The sequence below is a fragment of the Pseudomyrmex gracilis genome, unplaced genomic scaffold (genome assembly GCF_002006095.1).
Source record: "Pseudomyrmex gracilis isolate BER0280 unplaced genomic scaffold, ASM200609v1 scaffold_0, whole genome shotgun sequence".
Taxonomy (NCBI): domain Eukaryota; kingdom Metazoa; phylum Arthropoda; class Insecta; order Hymenoptera; family Formicidae; genus Pseudomyrmex; species Pseudomyrmex gracilis.
The window spans coordinates 3,224,893-3,245,363 of record NW_018020584.1 but is presented as its reverse complement, the minus strand read 5'-3'; the positions used below and the strand labels follow the sequence as shown (position 1 = coordinate 3,245,363).

General features: G+C 40.6%; 2 protein-coding genes across 4 annotated transcripts in view; one reads left to right on the top strand and one right to left on the bottom strand.

Annotated features, from left to right (window-relative positions):
• Positions 1-14,932, bottom strand: part of LOC109851813 (RIMS-binding protein 2) — an 18,773-nt gene extending 3,841 nt beyond the window's left edge. The window contains exons 1-16 of the mRNA XM_020422276.1: positions 14,746-14,932; positions 10,240-10,712; positions 8,593-8,912; positions 8,348-8,534; positions 7,754-8,212; positions 7,307-7,595; positions 6,543-7,126; positions 6,239-6,365; positions 5,369-5,553; positions 4,866-5,270; positions 4,200-4,737; positions 3,847-4,059; positions 3,503-3,705; positions 3,081-3,341; positions 2,614-2,869; positions 231-499 (exon numbers count right to left, since the gene is read on the bottom strand). Of these exons, the coding sequence (XP_020277865.1) occupies positions 231-499; positions 2,614-2,869; positions 3,081-3,341; positions 3,503-3,705; positions 3,847-4,059; positions 4,200-4,737; positions 4,866-5,270; positions 5,369-5,553; positions 6,239-6,365; positions 6,543-7,126; positions 7,307-7,595; positions 7,754-8,212; positions 8,348-8,534; positions 8,593-8,912; positions 10,240-10,371 (4,428 nt within the window). The 5' untranslated portion in view covers positions 10,372-10,712; positions 14,746-14,932. The remainder of the gene's footprint in view (positions 1-230; positions 500-2,613; positions 2,870-3,080; positions 3,342-3,502; positions 3,706-3,846; positions 4,060-4,199; positions 4,738-4,865; positions 5,271-5,368; positions 5,554-6,238; positions 6,366-6,542; positions 7,127-7,306; positions 7,596-7,753; positions 8,213-8,347; positions 8,535-8,592; positions 8,913-10,239; positions 10,713-14,745) is intronic.
• Positions 14,933-15,396: 464 nt separating this feature from the next.
• Positions 15,397-20,471, top strand: part of LOC109856987 (alpha-tocopherol transfer protein-like) — a 6,181-nt gene continuing 1,106 nt past the window's right edge. The window contains exons 1-4 of one of the 3 annotated variants that reach the window (XM_020432927.1): positions 15,397-15,472; positions 19,022-19,298; positions 19,402-19,765; positions 19,989-20,094. In XM_020432927.1, coding sequence (XP_020288516.1) covers positions 19,027-19,298; positions 19,402-19,765; positions 19,989-20,094 — 742 coding nt within the window. In that variant the 5' untranslated portion in view covers positions 15,397-15,472; positions 19,022-19,026. Of the gene's footprint in view, positions 15,473-18,265; positions 18,389-18,529; positions 18,634-19,021; positions 19,299-19,401; positions 19,766-19,988; positions 20,095-20,471 lie in introns of those variants that run through there. The other 2 variants (XM_020432834.1, XM_020433018.1) reach the window with 2 other exon arrangements.

Genomic DNA, 20,471 nt, shown 5'->3' with positions numbered 1-20,471 from the left:
TGCAATACTCTCATGTATTTGTCAACAGAGTTGTTGCGTTTTTTCTTTCTGTGTGCTAACAATTTTGGCGGTGTTTCCGTATTGTAGCATTTCTGCAAACAATTTCTGTTACCAAGGTCTGCGCCGAAATTGTCAAAAACAGAAATTGTTTGCTGGGGAGAAATAGAAAGAAAGTGAGAAAGAGAGAGAGGAAGCGTACGAAGAAATTTTTGGAAGAGGAGCGGGCTCACCTGTTGCTGAAGGGGACCCATGACACCGGGACCTTGCTGATGAGGACCCATGACACCGGCGCCAGATGGCAAGTGACTGGGCCCATGCTGATTGGACGTGGTTACGGTCGTGTAGCTGTGGTGATTCGCTTGTTGGTAGGCTAGATGCGGTGGATTGTTTTGATGTTGTAGTTGATGTTGTTGGTTGTTCATTAGTGGTGGTTGTTGTTGTTGTAGTTGTCTAGAGTCTAAGTGACAGACAGGGACAGACACAGGCACAATGCAGGCATCTAGCAACAGAGAAGAGAACAGAACCGTGTTGTCATTTATGGCGCATTTAACGTTTTGGTTTTACGTTTTCCTTTTCTCTCTTTTTTTTTTTCGAGTCGATCGAGCATGCCGTAGTATTATATTATGTCGAAATTCCAATTTCGAATAGAAACCGCGACTCTTTAAAAGTGTAAACTCGACTCTGGGTGTGACAGATCACTCGAATTGCGCGAAGTAACTGGAATTATTTCAGCGTGGTATCTTATTTTCTGTAAGTCACGCAAATTTGCCAATCTCTATTATTACTTAGATCGATCGAATACGGAAATTTGAACGTAAATGGCCAACATGACAACACGACACGAACGACAATCATGTGACACGACGACCATCGATCAGTTCAGGCACACAGAGACAGATCATGTCGAGTATAAAGTAAAAACTGTTATATATCACAGCAACATGATCATGTGTTGAATATATATAGTCAGTCGATAAAATATACACATATATATATATATATAAGTGTAAGTATAATACGTATGTATACATATATATATGTATATATAATATAGACAGAGAGAATAGAAAGACAGATACGTAGAGTAATAGTAACAGAGCAGATATATAGTGCCCGGAGAGAGAAAAAAATATATAAATATACGTAGACGTATATATATCAGATATATACTTAATAGAAGAGACACTGAAAGCAGCTTGGTGTTTTTTTTGCATATATATATATGTATATATAATATCATATATCCATAATGTACTATGTGTGTGTGTGTGTATATATGATAGCACGTGTTTTCTCGAACGTTCACCAATTTTCTCATTACGTATTACACACAACAGAAACAAATTTCTATTTCGGTGTGTACATCTTGTGTAACATTGATCGTGACAAATAATTTTTCGACTGTTGTTCAATGCCTGCGAAAAGCATGTGTATGATATTTTCTTTGGGAAATTGTGTTCACAATTCGGTGTGTCTGTATGTGTCTGTATGTGTGTGTGTGTGTGTGTGTATCTGAAGCGACACAACAGAATTCCTCGTCAAGGCACGTGCGGAGCGTGTCACCATTGAACACACAATTTACTCACACTTTGCTCAAAATGGATTTCAGCTAATTATACGCCGCATGCTCATTCGGCTCGAATTGCGTATCGATTCGGATTCGCCAAATTGCGCAACGCTAATTAACATCAGTGTGACCCTTCTGCCTGCCGTTCTGGCACATCTGGTTTTCGTGTCTTGCGTGCTTGCCGTTTGCACTTCCGTTCTGTTTACCGACGCGACGCTGTTTTCGGTTTTCAATTAAATTTCGCGTTAGATAACACAAAACTATATCTCTGACAACAACCGATTTGTTTTCTCTGAGCGCGTCGCGTCGGCGTAAAAAAGCATACGTCTCAACAACCCCTCGAGCCAAGTTTCAATATCTTGTTATATCGTGTGAAGGCAAATCGAATAATCAACCATTTTTTGAAAATGACAATTTGATATAGTTGTTATGATGAGAGTCCAAAATTGTTTTTATCTCTCGCAACAATTTATAATTTGCACATTTCTTGAAACGTCGAGACAGTTATACGATAATTGGTAACGCTGAATGACATCGATATACACGGAGGAAAAATAGTTTGCATTTTATACAAAAGCAATCAAACTTTGCTATTATTCGATATTACGGCACAATAATTGTCTTTTTATATATAGTAAAGTGTAAAATATCTTTCTCTAAATAACAAAATTTGCTTCTGAACGCAGGAGTTTCCTACTAAAGCAAATTATAATAATTTATCGTTAAAGAAAACAATCTACTTCTAACAACTGTAGATTGTTTTGTTGTCACAATAAAAACTCATTATTGCAAAATAGAATATTCCTTTTAGTAACGGAATAAAAATCAATCCTTCCAGCAAAATTATTATCAAATTTAGCAAAAATATCAGCAAATAAAAGTAATTACGATGCAGCATATAGAATATGAAATATGCCAGCCAATTTTTTCTCTCCGTGTAGGATGATATATCAATTCCGATGTCGTTTTTGGCTTGAGGAGCTATCCATGCCCTGATAATTGGCACTGCAAGAAAAATTCCACGTGTATGGTTGAGTTCTATTTACCTTTGCCACGTCGATGACCAGGCGGAAGTTGTTCCCGTGGGGGTGGCGGCGGCCCTCTCGCGCCTGGTCCCTGACTCTGACTTGGTGGTCGTTTGCCTTGCGGCGGTTGCCCTTGATTCTGACCGGGAGCCTCGGTGAGGAAATTACTCGGCACTAAACCACGCACGCCGTTCAGCTCACCCATGTAAAACCCGTCGTTGTCCATTTCGCCGTACACGTAGATTTCATTACCAGTTTGAAATGCCAATTCAACTTGCTGCGAAATCAAAGCGATTTAGCAGCGAGCAATGTCTTGTATAAACAAGTTATATATTTTACATGCAAAAATTACACAACGCAAAAATTAGAATCGTCTTGATGTATAAACAATACTTCTCAACAAAAATTAGTTATTACATTATTAAAAATAGTGTAAATTTATTTCTATAAATGAGATTTCGTGTTTGAGATATATAAAACAATCTTACAGCATCAACGTTAGGAGACAATTCGTGAGGATCATAATCGTAAAGAGCTATCATCTTTTTCACAGGCATGCTCGCATAAATATCTCCCCATCTTTCGTTCTGTGAAGGTCCTCTTCTACTGGCTTGACCCTGAGGATCTTTAAGATCCTTATAATATGGTGGGGGATCTTTAAGTTCCTCTACCATGTTATAAGGAACGAATCCTTGTCTGCCACGACACTCGCCCCAATAAAAACCGTCGGCGTCCTTTTCGCCGTACACCTGAAAAAACATCAGATTAGAAAACATCGGAAAACTGAAATGTGTGTAATTATTTTATTTAACGTCTGCTTAAGAAACATAAAATAAATTAAATTAATTTCAACACTTCTTTACATACAAAAATCAGATGCAAATAATATGTGAAAACAGTTGTGTGTAACCTTGATTGTGTCGCCTTCGGAAAATGGTAATTCTTCCTCGCACGCGTCTGGATTTGGTGACATGGTCGTAGGATCATAATCGAACAACGCCACGAACCATCGTTGTCTCTTGTTCATTTGTTGAGCTGCACTGGATGGATGACTCGCTCCACCTTGAGCTTGATTTACTCGTCCACTTCGGTAAACCGGTCCTCTTCCTTTACCTAAGCGATATTCAAAGATTAAATAAATACTTAATACTTTAATTTTTTTAATAATTAAAATCGAGTATAAAATAAAAACAATGCTAAATTTGAAACTGATGCAAAAACATTCTCTCTCACAACAATATCCATATTATATACCCGTTTGATCATAATAAGAATCTTGAAGTTTGCCGCTAGGACCGCCCATACTAGGTGATCTGTGCGTTCCAGGCGGACCTTGAGGATCCATTTGAGGACCGTATCGATGATGTGGTCCACGGTGCTGGGACGGCATTCCCCGTTTTCGAGTCGGATCATCTTCCTCACTGTAATTCGCCTCGCTTGCCGAGTCTCTGGTAATCTCTGGAATACCTAGACAAAGTCATTGATAACTATGTTCAAACAGAACCATTTGAATAATTGCACAGGGAGATACTAAAAGATGTTGTAAATAATATTTATCATTGAATCTTGAATTTTCCTGCTTCTTCATATAATTTCATATTACCTACCCATTTGGGGAAGGCTTTGTCCAGGATAGATCTCCTTGTCGGAGAGATTCTCGTCCGGTTCGATAATAACCTGACCATGAGCGTCCACTCTGTTGCTCATGTGTCGTCGCATGTGTGAAGGTACGGGCGCATTTGGATACCGCTGGCTTACACCACCCATACGATGGCGATTCGGATCATCTTGCTGAGAGACCATGCTGGTAGACTGTTGCTGTTGCCGTTGATCCATGTGCGATGGTCCACCATGGGTCGGCGGCGCGTGTGTGGCGGTACCTCCGCGAAGAACGCTGCAAGGTATCGCCGTGGCGCAACTGTCACCCGATTGACTCTCTCTGCTCTTAGTCCTAACGGTAATGTGCTTTGGATTGAGACCCATGAGCTTATGTATATCAACGAGCGCGTGATCGCCTGTGGGACTGTCGACGTCGGTGACCTTCTTACCGTCGGCGTACACTGCGTAACCGGTGACGGCCGAACCGTTTAGGGCAACAGGCTGCCAGGTCACTAGCAAAGTGCCGTCCTGCGGTCCAGCCTCCACCTGAAAATCGAATATCACAATACACTCCACTGATAAAACTTTCGTCTACCCGAACTTAACTTTTTTCTACCCGACAATAATAATGATTTAATCAATAAAATTATATTGTACATAATCATTATTTTAACCTGGATATCGACCGGAGGATCTGGCAATCCCTTGGGCAACGTTTTGAAGTGGACATGGCAGGCAAGGTTGTTTGCTGCCTGAGCATTTGGGTCCTCAAAGTGCGTCGCCCGTAGGTTCTTTGCCTTGACGGTCACCCTGTATATCGTCGACGGTGCCAAACCAGTGATGGTATGTCTGTAAACGCCCGGTTTCACGGTTCTCACTTCTACATTATTCACACACACAACGTGCTGATGATTGCTGTTGCTCGGTAACCAGGATATCACGGCGCTGGTCGCCGTGACGTTCGACGCTTTGACAGCGGTCGGGCCCAACGCAACATCCTTGCCGATCACCATCGTGCAAGCGGCATCGCGCGACGTTCTCCTCGAGTGTGTCACCGAACGTACGCTTATCCTGTGTGGCTGTGTATCAAAGAAACGTATTTTTTAAGTTAAAATCAGTTTAACGCATGGCGTAAATATTTTTAGATTCTGATATAAATGTAAAAATATATACCAACCCGAGTGGAATCAACTCCCTCCACCAGAGCCCTGGTTCTCTCGGTGGCCTTCACCGTGACCTTTAGCACGCCGTCCACGTAGACATGGTAAGACTCGAGCTGATGAGTGTTCTCTGGAGCAGTCCATCCTATCAGCACGCTCTTGTTGAGCTGCCGTTCGAGCGTGAGGTGCTGCGGCGCCGGAACTAGGTCCGAAAACATGTAGACTTCTTCAGGAAGAAAAGACAAAGACAAAGCCTAGCTGTAGCTAAGTATCTCTCACTATCATCTATCACTCTAAGCCAGCCTAAGTCCAGCCAACACTTAACACAGTGCTTAACGATCGAGTTCCCCGTGTTGCCAGTTTTATTCTGTGACTACTCACTCCAGTGAAACGCCAGTTCGGAATTGATGTGTGTAGACGTGTGACATGCATAGGCTTTTTACTCCAACTTCAAATCAATATCGTGTGACAGAGGAAAGGAAGAAACGCTGTATACAGGTTGTACAGTGAGGACAATTTGATATTGTTTTACGAGGATATTGACAATTGCATAATACATACAAACATATATATACATATATATACCTTAAGCGGGATTGACAAATTAAAAAACAAATGTTTTAAACAAATGTTCTAAAAGCAAGATAATTTCTATTACGGATTGCATCACAGATGATCTGTTTTATTGCTAAAGAAATATTTGACATTGCTAGTATTTTTGAATCATCAGTTTGACAGATCCAAGTACCAAGTACGTCTAGATATTTACTGGATTGTGAGCATAGATTCACGTATGCGATTTATATAGTTAATTTAGCATTAAGAGCATGCGTTATACATATATTATCTTGCAAAACAATCACAAAAATCTAGTAAACGTTACTAACCTGGTGGTTCCTGTTCGTCCTCCTCCGCGATATTGTCGAGTTCTGCATATGCGGACAGTTCTGCTTGACGATTCCGATTATTTTCTTCCAACGCGGCTAATTCTAGATCAATATCCTGAAGATAGCACTAAAATAGATTAAATCAGAGTTTTATTATGATTTTACTGCTCGTTAATATTTTCACTTAATGTCTTAATATAATGTAAACGCTGAATTAATTATATTTGTTAAAAATAAGTGCAGTTGAACGCAGATACAAACGCGTCACTTCATTAGATACCTCGTTAACTCTCATATTGCTCACTTGAGGGATATTCGTCGAGGCAGAATCGTCCACTTCCCTAAGGCCGAGAACGGCTTGATGGAACTCCAGCAGATCGTCTCCAACTAATTTTTGAACAAAGTTAGCTGGTACCAGACCACGTCTACCATCGAGAGTTTCTGCGTCAAGAAAGCCGTCCTCGTCGGGCTGGCCCCAAACCAAAAGGTAATCTCCACCCTGAACCGGCAGTTCCGCTTCCGGATTCGAGTTCGGCGAATGTTGGAACGGTTCGTAGCTGAAGCGGGCTATATAAACATAACATCTGCCCTTGCCAGGCACGTCTAGCATATCCACTTGACCCTCGGGCACAATTTCTTCAGTGTTGGTTAATCGGTCTAGAGGATTTGTCAGTATACTCGTGGGAATTTTCGGCATTTGCCTAGGACCCAGGAAGTGATGGCCGGTTGTGATACCGGGCGCGGTCGGTGAACTGGCGCGCAAGCTCTGCTGGATCTTTTGAATAAACGCTTGCTGCTGAAGCTGATTGGCCTGCGACTGAACGGACAGTTGCTGCATTGCTTGCAGAGGGTCGCCTATTGCTTGTAACAGACCTCCCGAAGTAGCACCTGTACGAAGAGGCAAACGCTTATTATTATTATTAATTGATATTACGGATTCATCTTGTTTATCTGATAATAAAATCATTCGTCAAAATTCATCATGCCACCAAATCTCTAAAACAAGTTTTATTTCCTTTAAAACTGAAACAATAAAGTCAATTATTAAATTACAATTCTTGTGTCGACCTGAGCTTACGCCCGACGTCCCAAAAGCGTTGGTCCCGATGGTAGTAGAATAAGTCGTTCCACTCGTGGCGTAAGTGCTTTGACCAGTGGAGAATGGAAGAACGGACTGGGGTACACTCGTGAGGCCTCCGAGGGTAGAATGATAAGACGTGGTGGAATACATCGGCAGCGAGGTAGTCTGCGGCACGGTGTAGTTGTGATGTGACAATTGGGTATTGTAACTGGTCGCACCTGTACTATACGTTCCGTTTGGATGTGATGCCATGGACAAACTAGGATATGTCGTTGCCTACATATAATAGAAAAACCTCAGTCATTTAAAATTTATAGTCTTTTTAATTTTATCAATATTTGATGTGATTTAAATGTATTTCTTCAATAATCGTTTATTTCGTGTACATTTGCTTGTAATACAGCAGTCACGATTGAATAATTGACGACACATACCTGTTGACTACCGTTTAATTGATAATTTTGGGCGGTCTGAGCAGGCTGCGTATAATGAGGTATCCCACTTTGGCTGCTCGATGTCAGGTACGTGGTCGTGGCCGGATGCTGTTGTTGCTGTTGTTGCTGCGGGATCTGCTGGGACTGTTGAAGCGGTTGCTGATACGTTTGCGTATGGGGATAGGTCTCTTGGTACTGATTGCTCGTGAAATGTGAGGTGTGCGTTTGCAGCTGCTTTTGTTGTGACGACAGAGCGCCCTGGGAAGTAGACATCTCATGCGGCTGTTGTTGCTGCTGATGATATTGCTGGAGCTTCTGCTGGAAAGCGGGCTGCGACTGACTGCTGGAAAGTGACGGTGCCGGCGGTATCGGCTCGCTATAGTGAAACGGTGGTCCGTTCGGCGTCAATGCGGGACAACCAGGCATCATTGGCGTTAATGGCATTGGTGAGCCTGCGTACTGTTCGAATAAATCTTGTTGAACAAGTTTTAAAACTTTAAAAAAGAAATGTTTTTTCTTAACGCGTTATTTGTTTTATTCTCGATGTCGACGATTTGTATAAGATGCAAACATGATCGAAAATATATTACGTACATGAGTACCCATCTGAGTGGGCATTCCGAGATTAAGAGCGTGCGGATGAGGTGGATGTTGATGCTGACCGAGATTGGGAAGATTCTCCGAGCTGGACCGAAGGATGCCTTGCGTGGCGGAGGGTTGTTGCGTGGTTATCGAGCTCCGTGTGTGATCTAGTTCGTGTAACAGTCTGCCAACGTTGGATCTATATTAATTAATAATTAAGATTAATAAAAATCGACAAGATTTAACGATTAACATACCTAGTGTCCTGTTCGAGTTTGGCGAAGATGCCGTCGTCGGCCGGCGGCCAAGTGGACGGGACACCCACAACGTGTCCTATCACGTGACCCGGTCCTCTGCTGCGCGCGGAACGTCTCAGATCAGTCAGTTCCAACGACAGTTCCTCGTGCCTCATCATCTGCAGTTCGGTCTTCTTTTCGAGCTCCCGGATCTTCGACTGCAGTGCCTCAACCGATTCCGGGCCTTGATAGCGTCCTGCTATCTTTTCCCGTAGCTGGTTCTGTGCTTCCGCATGCTGTCTCTCCAGCTCCGCTCGCCGGGCTTCCGTCTCCCGCATTTCCTGAAATCGATCATGTAATTAGCGTCCCGCTACGTGGATTCGTCAACATTTAATAGACACAACATCCTCTTTAGAACGTAATTGCACACGATGTAATAGCGTTATGTGTATATACATACAGCGCTTTATTGATAACATCACCGATATCTCGATTATAACGAATGCTATATTTCTATAAATGATCTGTTCTTCCAATTGCACGCGATATAAAGCTTCTGCTGAGAAGCACACATATCATTCTACATCAAAAAATATATATGTTAAATTAAAAAAATAATAATTAGAAATCTGTGTCAATAATGTCTAAGAGTGAAAATAATGAATCACAGAAAAGTTGGGTACGAGTTTTGCTTTTAATCTGGAGCGATGTCTAGTTTAAGTACGCGATTCGCGCGAAGAGGACTGTGTCACATTTGTAATGAGAGGCTTTTGTGTGCTCCGATTGCCCGAAGGTGCGCGTAACTGATCATGCTGTATATAATCTAGCGAGAAATTCTTCGTCAAAAATAATATTAAAAAATAAAAAAAGATAATATCAATAGGTTACGATCTCATCGATATTTTATCTTTAATAGCTTCCTTTTAATTAGCTGGTAATTGTGAAATGAATTGCGCGATTGCAGTGTAACATGCAAAAACGCTTTTTCCCCCGTTTTTCACGGGGAATTAATCGCCTAATTATCTACAATGTAAACTTCTATCGTCGGATCGTATTAATTTTCTGCGTACGGAGATTTTCGAATTTTGCTTTGCTTAAAATGAGGCTGCGGTGTACACGGGACATAAATTTCAGTCGCTAACGAAGTTCAAGTGGTTTATTTTATACGCGCGGCGAATTAAAGTTCATAAAGTTCACAGGAGACCGGCAATCGAAACCGGAACACATTAATAAAAACTTTTGTTTTTCATTTTACGTGAACTTTATTGAGTATCTGTAAAACGCCACGCCAAGAGTGAAAGAGAGCTTTACACCGACTACAGTTCATTGTCGAAGGTTTTAATGTAACTTTCATGCGCGCGCGCATATGTGTGTGTGTATTGATTACATGCACATTACTATTACGCATATATAATCTGTTTTAATTTCAAGGGCTTTCCAATAAACGCGTAGTATGCATGCGTGCAGTAAATTTGTTTGATATAGAGCTCCGTATAAAAATCTCAAGTTTCTGCAATTACAAGATAATTATCTTGTCGCTCCATCGAAGATATTCTTTTCCAAATCCAAGAATTAACGTTGAATAATTTTATTTTGAAGCAACAAAGATTATTTAAATTAAAATGTCATCGCTGTCGTAAATTTAATAACCAACAAAACAGAACTCACTTCCAGGATGTTGGTGGCGTCCTGCATGATGTTGATTCTCGTGGAGGCGGTAACCCCGAGAGCGGATCCGGTTCCCTGCAGCTGCGGAGGTGCCGTGGAAGCGCCACCTCCAACACCACAGCACTGCAACATCCCTGAAGTCTGAGACCCTCGCCAGTCTTTATCGCGGCCGGTCACTATCGATCTAGCGTGTGTGTCTAGGAGCTATCTTAATTAATTGGGCGGCCTTTGCGCGGTCTGCCAACCCCCGTGCCGCTCACCGCACGGCGATCCCAACACACGTTCTAACAGTGCGACTTTAGTGCAGTGCGAAAGGGAATTCTTATTTCTCTCGGCACGTGGGAACCCGCCTCGGGAACGGGCCGGAAGTTGTTCTCGTGGCTCTCGGAAACGAAGGGGACCTCGCGCGGTTAAGGGATACCAGAGTTCTTTCGCATCGGATCGGCTGATTCGTAGCGAGATATGGGGTCATCCTAGGAGAAAACGCACGTATGCAAAATACGCTCTTAATCTGTTTAAAAAAAGAGAGAGAGAAAGAGAGAGATGGCTATTTCGCGACAATCAATTATTTTCAGACTCAGGAATTGTGATGAAAAGTTGGGATGAGTGAATTTTATCGACATATCCATTCACTACAAACGTACCTATGAGAAAATGCAAGATGTATGTGCAGTTGAACGTAGCGTGAATTTATTTACGTCGGTTCGCTCCTTTATTCGATAACGTTGATCTCGCGAGCGAGTAATTTTCTCCTAATCTAATTGTCTCCAAGCCAAATACTTTCTTGGACTTTGTGAAAGCTCTTTTTTTCTTACTTCAGAAATCGGCACAAGAGAGAAATATGCAAAAATGTTTTCTTGTTCTTTTAAAAGTTACAATAAACAATCAGATTTTCAGCTTTCATCGTATGCATTCGTCAAATAAAGGGTTAAGCAGCTCCATGATTCAAACGTTGCAAATGTAGCGATAAAAAGATTCTATTCTGGAATTACGAACATTTGCGAGAGTTTGTTATTAAGTGGAAAATTCAATAGACGAGATTATTGGCAACAGGTATTCACGTCAGGAACTCGATCGAGTTTGTAATCCGCCTGTGAAAATCCTTCGATTTGCGACTTTCTGGTCGACGCGATCGCTCGTCGCCGGCGCCACAATGAGCCCGACCGACCGCGAACACGTACTTAACACCGACACGATTGGAAGGCAAGGGTGTGTTAACTACATCGAAAGAGAGAAAGAGACCGGAGTTATTATAGCAGTGCGGCGTACACACGATATTTCGTGTTAACGCGTCGCGTGCGACCAAGTGCTGCTCGATCGCGGTTTTCACGCGAAAAGTTGCTGGCTGCGATTGAGATCCGCACACACACACATACACACACACACATATATCGGGGGACACGCACACATGCGCGAAAATCCGCGCTGCACACTCAGCATCAATCTCGTTAAATGTGTGCGTCACACGACAAGTGACACGTGTCTCATTCGAAGCTTCGGTAAGCGATTTACACTCAAGAGGTTTACACTCTTTTGGCGGTCAATTAATTTATAGAGTATCTTCTCTCCTATTTTTTGCCTATCTCCTCGATATCAAAAAAGTGTAATATAACATTTACCAAGATATCGATTTGTCATCAATCATCTATTTTTAATCACGCACACGTTGAGGAAAAAAATGTAATATTTTACTATAATTTTTTATCCAGAAAATATATTGATATATATTTTACCCTTTTTTACGTAAAATAGTTTTGACGAAACTCGCGTTGAAACGGAAGAGAGACCAAAATGGCAAGCTTCAACAAGAAGATTAATGTAATGGAATTAATGTTGCAAAAAAATTTAAATTAAATCAGATAAACGATGTGTGTATGCCATAATTTTTCGAAACGTTGGTGTGTTGCAGAATTAAATGTTTTACGCACGGGAATATGTGTAATAACGCACACATGCCACGCTGAAACGATCACTCGCGTACACTACAGTTAATAAAGAAAACACACATCTCTTGCTAACGACAAAACCCTTTCTTACCCTATTTTATCGCCCTCGCCTTATTAATGTGATTTGAACACTCTCAGACACCCTTTGATACGTGTAATTAATACTTTTTCTTTCGACACTAACAAACACACACACACATATACGTACATACACGCGTGCGCGCACACAAAGTGCGAAGGCCAGGAAATTATTGGCTTTCCTGCTACACAAGTTTAACGCGTTGGCGAGCAATCGCTGATGTAACAATGTGTGGAAAATCGAAATGCAATGAATCAGATAATACGGATCAACGGAATAGTAAAAAAAAAAAAAAAGAAAAACTTTTCCGATACACATGATCGGAGTGAAAATAAATAAACATAAATGTGTGCATTAATACAGACGTACACGTTGTCTGTGTGACCATGCGCACGGTTTTTCATATGAAAAATGTGAAAATCTCGACGAAGACGTTTTTCACTTCCGCATATATTTTCATTCACGCAAGATAATGCTAAAACTTTTATATTAGTGCCGAATTATTGATTTTGTTCCGCCACACGTTCAACTCTCACGGCTTGGATAAATACAATCTTATCGCCGTTATTTTACAACCGTAGTTACTTCACAACCGGGAATTCTTCGTTTGCTCGGTTCGTTAACCCTTTGATCAGAAACTTATCGAACCGATTGTCGAAGACGCGATTTTTCAAACTAATCTTCGATTGTGCGCGCATGTGACAAATTGCGTGGTTTGCAGCAGCTGAATTGCACATTTCTATTCGAGCAACGAGCTAATAATCGGAATTACAGTTTACATTTTGTTATTCGCAAAGAAAGTTACAATTGACTGTCTTTACGCGACTGTCAAGACACATCAATAAACGTTTATTCTCGAGAGAAATGAAATATTTATCGGAGACGTGTGTATTGGTGCGAAACTTTGAAGTGTTTTGTATTCAAAAGATTTCTTTTTACGCGGGATCTTTGATACTTCTTCTAGACGCTCGGATTAAAGACGCAAGGAACAAGCCGTCGCGCGAAATCGATACTCGCGAATTTCGTAGAGCAGGTGAGGATGTAAATCGAACAAAAAGCAAGTAGAACAACCACGGAATAGATTTAAAGAGAATTTCGTCGCGCGACAAAGCAGCTGTGCAGAAGTAGTCAAAGTTGCGATATGAACGAATAGAGATACGTGCGAGGTAGACAGTGGAAGAGAACGAAGATTGTGACAGACGTGTGAGCACGGAGTGAAGAAAAAGAAGAGGAAGAGAGAGAGTGAGAGAGAGAGAAAGAAACAAGCACAGGGGAAGCAGATACAGCGACGGGAAAATGTCAAGAAATCCTACCAGGTGCTGGTTGGCTACTATTCGATTTAGAATGCAGACGAGAAATGCTGCGTGAGCAGCAGGCGGATGATATCGAGGAACACCTCGATGGCGGACGAGATAGGCAATTGATACGCGGAGATAAGACGAACGAAAAAAAGACCACACTCTCTCGCCGGGCTCTGAAAGCGTAAGAAGAACCTTTCGTCCGATCGCCGCACACGAGTGGAAGACACTCGTTCCTCGACACTGCACCCTCGGTTACTGAAGAGTCAGTCGCTACGGCGATGATTTGAACAGGCCAGCCGCTTTCTCAAGCACAAACCTAATTTGGTTCTGCTAAAACGCGCGGCTTCAAGATCAAACCGCGTATGTATAATCGAATCGAAAGTTGGAGCACGACATTTAAATAAGAGACTGCGACAGCGTCGGAGAAATCATCGGGATGAGGAAACAGGGGAATCACCAGATTTGAAATAATTCAAGTGACTTTTCCGGCAGGGGCACGGCTCGAGTGGCCACGGCACTGCTTATTGATCTCACTAAAGGGCGACGAAAGGTACGTAGCGTACATGTGCACCCGGTGCGCACCGGACACCACTGCACGGCGAGCACGTAGTGCAACCACTGTCACGAGCAGCGGTAGTGACGACAGCGACGACGGCGGCGGCGTACGTGGTGGCAGCGGTGGCTGCGGTGACGGTGGCACCACCGACACTCCGCGATTATCGTCCGCCATACTAGTCCGCTATCACGGTGTGGCCGCCGTCGCCGCTACCTACCCCCGTCGCTGCCATCGTCGTCATCACTACTGACACTTTCCCGGCGAACTGTCACTGTAAGCTCCCAGACACGTCGAGCTTGCGAGTCGACCGGACTGACAGAATGCGCACTCCCGTTTCACACGTAATGAATGTATCGTTCGTACATTTCCGGAAATACATCACTGACTTCGTTCATCCAATGTGTCGATGTAGGGGATCGGTGTCGAATATAGTTAATAACACACATATTTCCCTTTTCCTCTTTTCCACTCCGTTCGTTCATCAGACATTCTTGTCTATCACTCTCGTTTTCCCTTTCTCTCACATTCTCTCTCTTTCTCTCTTTCATTCACCCTCACTTTCTCGCTAATGACCGACTCACACTAGCCTTCCACTCTACCTCCTGTGATCGACGCGACACTTACGATGACCGAGTCGAAAGGATTGTGGCAGGCCAGGGCTGCTGCTGCTGATGAGCGAACTCTCCTCGGGACTTGCCAAGCTTTTTCACTCGGCTATCATCCCGTACAACCCTCAAGATCTGCTCGACCGTGGAAAGCAGGCAGGGCTGCTGGAGTTCGGGGTAGGGGGCGACGGTGGTGATCGCTCGCCACCGTCGGAGAGCGACTGGTAGGGGTATAGAGCGGACCGTGTGGGGTGTGGGAGGTGCACCCCCGTGCCCCGTACGAAACGATGAGCGGCACCGGGGATGGTTATAGAGAGACGGCAGGCGTGCGCGCCAGAACGCGGAAAGCGTCGTAGGGGTGGAAAGATTGGTGAGGAGGGGACGAGCAGGGACTCCCGTCACCGCCAGATATGGGTCACTCGGCGATCGATGCCGATATAGAGGCGCTGTATTGCCGGAGTCCGTCGCACGATCTCCCTTACGTCACTTCTCGCTCGCTCGCTCGCTCGTTCGCCCGCACGTTCGCTCATTCGCGATATTATCTTCAGCGCGGGGGCGGCCGGCCGCGACAATTCGCGCGCGGTGTTAAAGGGTTCGATCGACCGCGCCGAACATGGCGGCGTGCATCGTCAGCCCGCGCCGGCCGATACCCTGAAAAAGTCTCGTGACTTGGCGAAATGGTTTGCGTCGCGGCTGCACAGAGAGGGGGGTGTAGCTTTCACAAAAGACCAATCAATACGCAAGAGGTGATCCTACGATATCTCGACTCTCTCTTCCTCTCATTGTCTCTCTTTTTCGCCCGAATTTCTTGTTTCTCTTCCTCTTTCTCTTATCACTTTCTTCTGCCACTCCCGAGTAAGTTTCCCTCACTCCTCCCATCACATTTATTTTATTTATCTCCAGCTCTATTTCCCAGCTCCCTTTCATTTCGTCTTCTTTTCTTTTTAATTCATCGTACCTTCTCTGGTGCAATCTTCTTCGCGTAAACGAACGCGGTTGTCGTTCAAAACGTAGGGTAAGGAAAGGGAGTATATATATCCGCGACGATTTGAATATGTATCGGAAATACAGTAAAGTCTAATTTTAACTCATTGTGTGTCGTGCGCGCGCACATGCATAAATGTCTGAAATTTTCGGAAAGAGAAAGACGACAGTCTTTCTCTCTCTCTCTCTCTCTTGCGGTCTAAAACGATTCTTCTAGATTAGCAGGAGTGTATCTATCTAAAATTTAGAATTGATCCTACTATCTGGAAATTTCGAATAACGCGTTAAAAAAAAAAATCAAGTTCTATTTCAATTAACCTTTATACTGTGTAAAAGGTTTTTATTTTTCATTATTTATTTTATTTTAACAGTGTCGTATGCATAACAAATTATTTATATCATTTGTAAAATATAATGTAAAATATAATAGCATATGTAAAAATAAAAAACACATATGATATATATGTACTGTATGTAAATACATACGAAATCACTATAATATATTCGTGTAATATATTTGTAAAAAACTTGTTTTATTAGTATTCAATTAGTATTCAACGCGCAGTTAATATTAACATAAACTATTAAGAATATTGAAGACACTCGATAATTATCATAAGAATGATCTGCGAAGACACGTTCGGATAAATTTGCATGCAGTATTAATTTATATAATTAACGTAGATTATATAATTAAAAAAGAAACTGTTGTTTTTTGTTCGCGACTCAATCGGAAAAAGTCGTCTTGCGACGTCAATGGGCGTCACTGCAATTCAGGATTCGGCGCGTTGATGCGCAGGCGTCCGATGACGTCATCAGCGCGTCTAAGGCGCGGGGTGTTATACGCTTATCAATGAACGTACGATGCCTACGGCGAGTACCTGTTCTCCAGCCGACGCAGCGCCGGCGAACACACCCTCCTTTACAACTCTCACCGTCCTTAGCGCGTGTCCATTCTCGTTGGTAGTTTCGCGCTACCTCCTATCATCGTTCATTGGCAGATGTAAGAGCACGAGAAGAGCTGAAAGTAAAGTATTATACGCAATTATTATACGGAAGCTAGGAATGCACTTTCTCTCAAGAGATTGACGTTCGAAATGAAGAAGAAATGTTTTACTTTAACGCAACAGAATCGCGATCTCTTAAAGTCTTGTATTGCATTATAATTTTGCGATTGAAGAAGGCTTTTGTAAGAGATCGAAACGTTTCGCGTTTTATGTGTGTGTATTATATCTTCAATTGTATTTAAATATACTTAACAACTAACTCAATTTAAATATATTTAACAGTTGAAAATGTGATCTTTATATTTTTTTGCTGTATTGTTAATTTTTCAGTGAGATATAATTGCCGTAATTAAGCGCTGATGCATGCAGAAAATAATACATACCAAAATCAGTTATTAAAAAAAACTTTAAAAATTCTAAAACTACTTAATAAAAAATTATTATATTATTAAAACACTATTAAAATCAAATATTAAAAATAAAAACAGAAAACCTTTATCTTCTTGATATGTATTAATTTATTCAAACATACGTGTAAAAAACGCGACGTCTCACACACAATATTGTGTGTGTGAGACGTTGTAAAATATCAATCTTTAAACTAACGCTTATATAATCAGTAAAAAAATTGTTTGAAAGATTAAAAAGATTGTTTTGACGTTTTATGAAAGCAAAATATATATTGTTTTGTGGCCTTTGTCAGATAATAAACTTTTTTCTGTCTCTTTTTCTTTACGTAGAGTGAAAAATTTTTATTTGGAATAACTGCTATTCGACGATACGCGCCCATATGTTTTTCTTATTGAGTAACTTTAAGCTCGGATCGACCGTCAAATTGCGATTCGTCTTCAATCAAATTGCCTCTACATAACTTCAATCATGAATTTCAAATTTTGCAGATAATTACCATTCACTAATGACATATCATACATTGCAGCTTTAATTGTATAAAGTGTTTCAGACTTTATGTGAATATTGTTTCCTACAAAAACTTGGGTTTTTTTTTTGTAGGAAAAAAGCTTTATTTTTGTGATAAAAAAAATTTTTAGTTGTTGCACATTTTAAGTACTTTTAATTTTTTGTCGTATGTATGCATTACATTAACTTTGCACACAAAAACTTAACTCATAAAAAGATATTTCTTTCATATTCAATATCATAAAAAAATAGTGTGCATGATTACTAAGCAATCATGTACACTATGTAAGACTGTTTTTTGTGAAAGTAAAACAGAATAAAATAATAATTTGTTTGATATATGAAATTTGCAAAAGAAGACAAAACAAGGCAAAATGCTTGTTTTGATCGCGAATAAAAAGTTTTGACATGATAATTTATTTATTTTGTTTTAATTTTATTTTTTTTACATCAAGGCTAAAAAGTGATTGATTTGACATATGATCTCATGCATTAAGATGAAATACTTAATTTGAATTTTTTAATGGAAATCTATAATAGTTTATTGCTAAACCATAAGTTAGCGAAAACTGGTTTCTGACATATAAGTGGGAGAATTCTTCATTTGTTATCTTTTACAAGCCGCTGCGCTGTAGACACAAGCCAAAACGTGAGCTCCAGTCACGCACGATACTTTCAATCGTCAAAGTGTGCAAGCAAAGGTTAATCTTGTTGTTGAGTATAGTGCGGTTTACCTGTACAAAAGTATATAAAGTACGTAAATATATATATTTTAAATAACTAAAAAAGTATAATTAAAAAAATATATGCGTATAAATATATGTGCAAAGTGTTAAATGTGATTTAAGATTATGAATATTAAAAAATAACAGAAAGTTAGTTTTAGAAACGCGCGTAAAATAATAAACGATACATCACAGTATTGAAAAATAAAAACTAATATTGAAAGTATAAAAACACTAATATATTACCGTTTGATTACTTGATTTTGTGAAGAAGTGAGTTATTTGCGAGTATACAATCTACGAAACTTTTCGATTTTTTTTTTTGACAGGCATTTGACTAAAGAATTATCTCTCATATAATTTATAATTTATAGAATATATAGCGAGCGTAATTATTATCAGTTATAAATAATTTTCATTACTAACGTCACTTGCGTTATGCATGAAACATTGCGTAAGTTGCTCTTATGTTTGTTAGTGAAAGTTAGTTACGCAACAGGCCCCTCGCTGACACTTGGTCGGTTTCTTATTCGCAAATTTTCTTTTATTATCTCACGTACTTAGTGAAAGGAAAACTCGAGCGATTTTTTATCATTTTCATCTCTTTCTTGCAGAATATATTCAACACTTATACAATTTTATAAATAAATAATTCTTGTAGAGAACATGAAGTTCGGCCATTCAATCGATGACTCTCGAAAAAAATATCCAGAGATTACAGATGACGCATTAGAAAATCTGCAAAACTGGGCAAAAGCTCAAGATCTACCCAAGATTGCCGAGGAGCAATTGGCGTTGTTCTTGCATAGTTGTTATTACAATTTGGAGGATACGAAACAATGCATGAATGTTTACTACAGAATGCGAACGACAGTTCCAGAATTTTTTAAAGACAGAGATCCTAGACTCAAGGAATTTCAACATTCTTTGAAAACCTTGTACGTGATATTTTGTTTTGCAATTGTTTATTTATCGTGATATGAAGCCAGTAACAGTTAAGAACCATAAAAATTATGTTGCTTATTCTGTTTGTGTGTGTAGGGAGTTTGCAATGCTTCCAAAATCAGATCCACATGGCAACCGAATAATTTTTCATCGACTGTCAGACACGCGACCGCAGCAATACATGTTCAACGATAGCATTAAGGCATTTCTAATGTCCATCGACGCGGATCTCTACTCAGAAGGTTGCTCGCCGGGATATATATTTTTGTTCGACATGCAAGGCTCACGAATCGGTCACTTAAGCAGATTGTCGTTAAGTAGCATTAGCAAATTCTTCGAGTATCTTCAGGAAGGTATGCCGATCAGGCTCAAGGCTATTCATGTAGTAAATGCGGTCTGGTTCATGGACAAGTTACTCGCGCTCATCAAGCCCTTCATGAAGCGAGAAGTTTATGAAATGGTAAATCTATTTTATTTGTTCTTGATCGGTTTTCTTAAGCGCGCGATTAGTTGAAATCTTCAATTGCGTATTTACACGCGCGTAATATATTATGATGTTATGATAAAAATGGTAATTAATTTTTTTCGGTACAATATCAAGTATGCGTAATAATAAAAACTAGAAAATCTACTTTTTTTATTAGCTACGTTACAAGCTAACTTAATTTTTGCTTGTTTCGTAGATTCACGTTCACTCCGGCGAAGTTTCCGATGTGTATCCTTACATACCTCCGGAATGTCTACCAAATGATCTTGGTGGGGAGTTGGATTGCGTCGCAAACTTTCATGGCAAGTTGTACTTACATAATATGCACATTCAGTTTTTATAGCTTTTGTTTTATCGAGAAAGATTGAACAAAATACTAAATAAACATAAACTTGCTAATTGTCTCCTTATTAAAAATTCATAGAAAGTGAAAGTCGCGAATTTTTACGCGAGTTCTATAAGCGCGCGTTAAAAATGTCAACGCGCATTATAGAAATGTTTACCATGCCTATTAGTTATTTTACTATGTTTTACTATGTTAATTCATAATTATGCTATTGTTTCACGTATTCCAGGAACACAGATTTATAAGGAAAATAGAAGTACTAAGCATTCGTAAACGAAATATTGTGTTTGATTAATTAAGTATAAATTTTCGCGCGTATTTTACAAAGTTAAT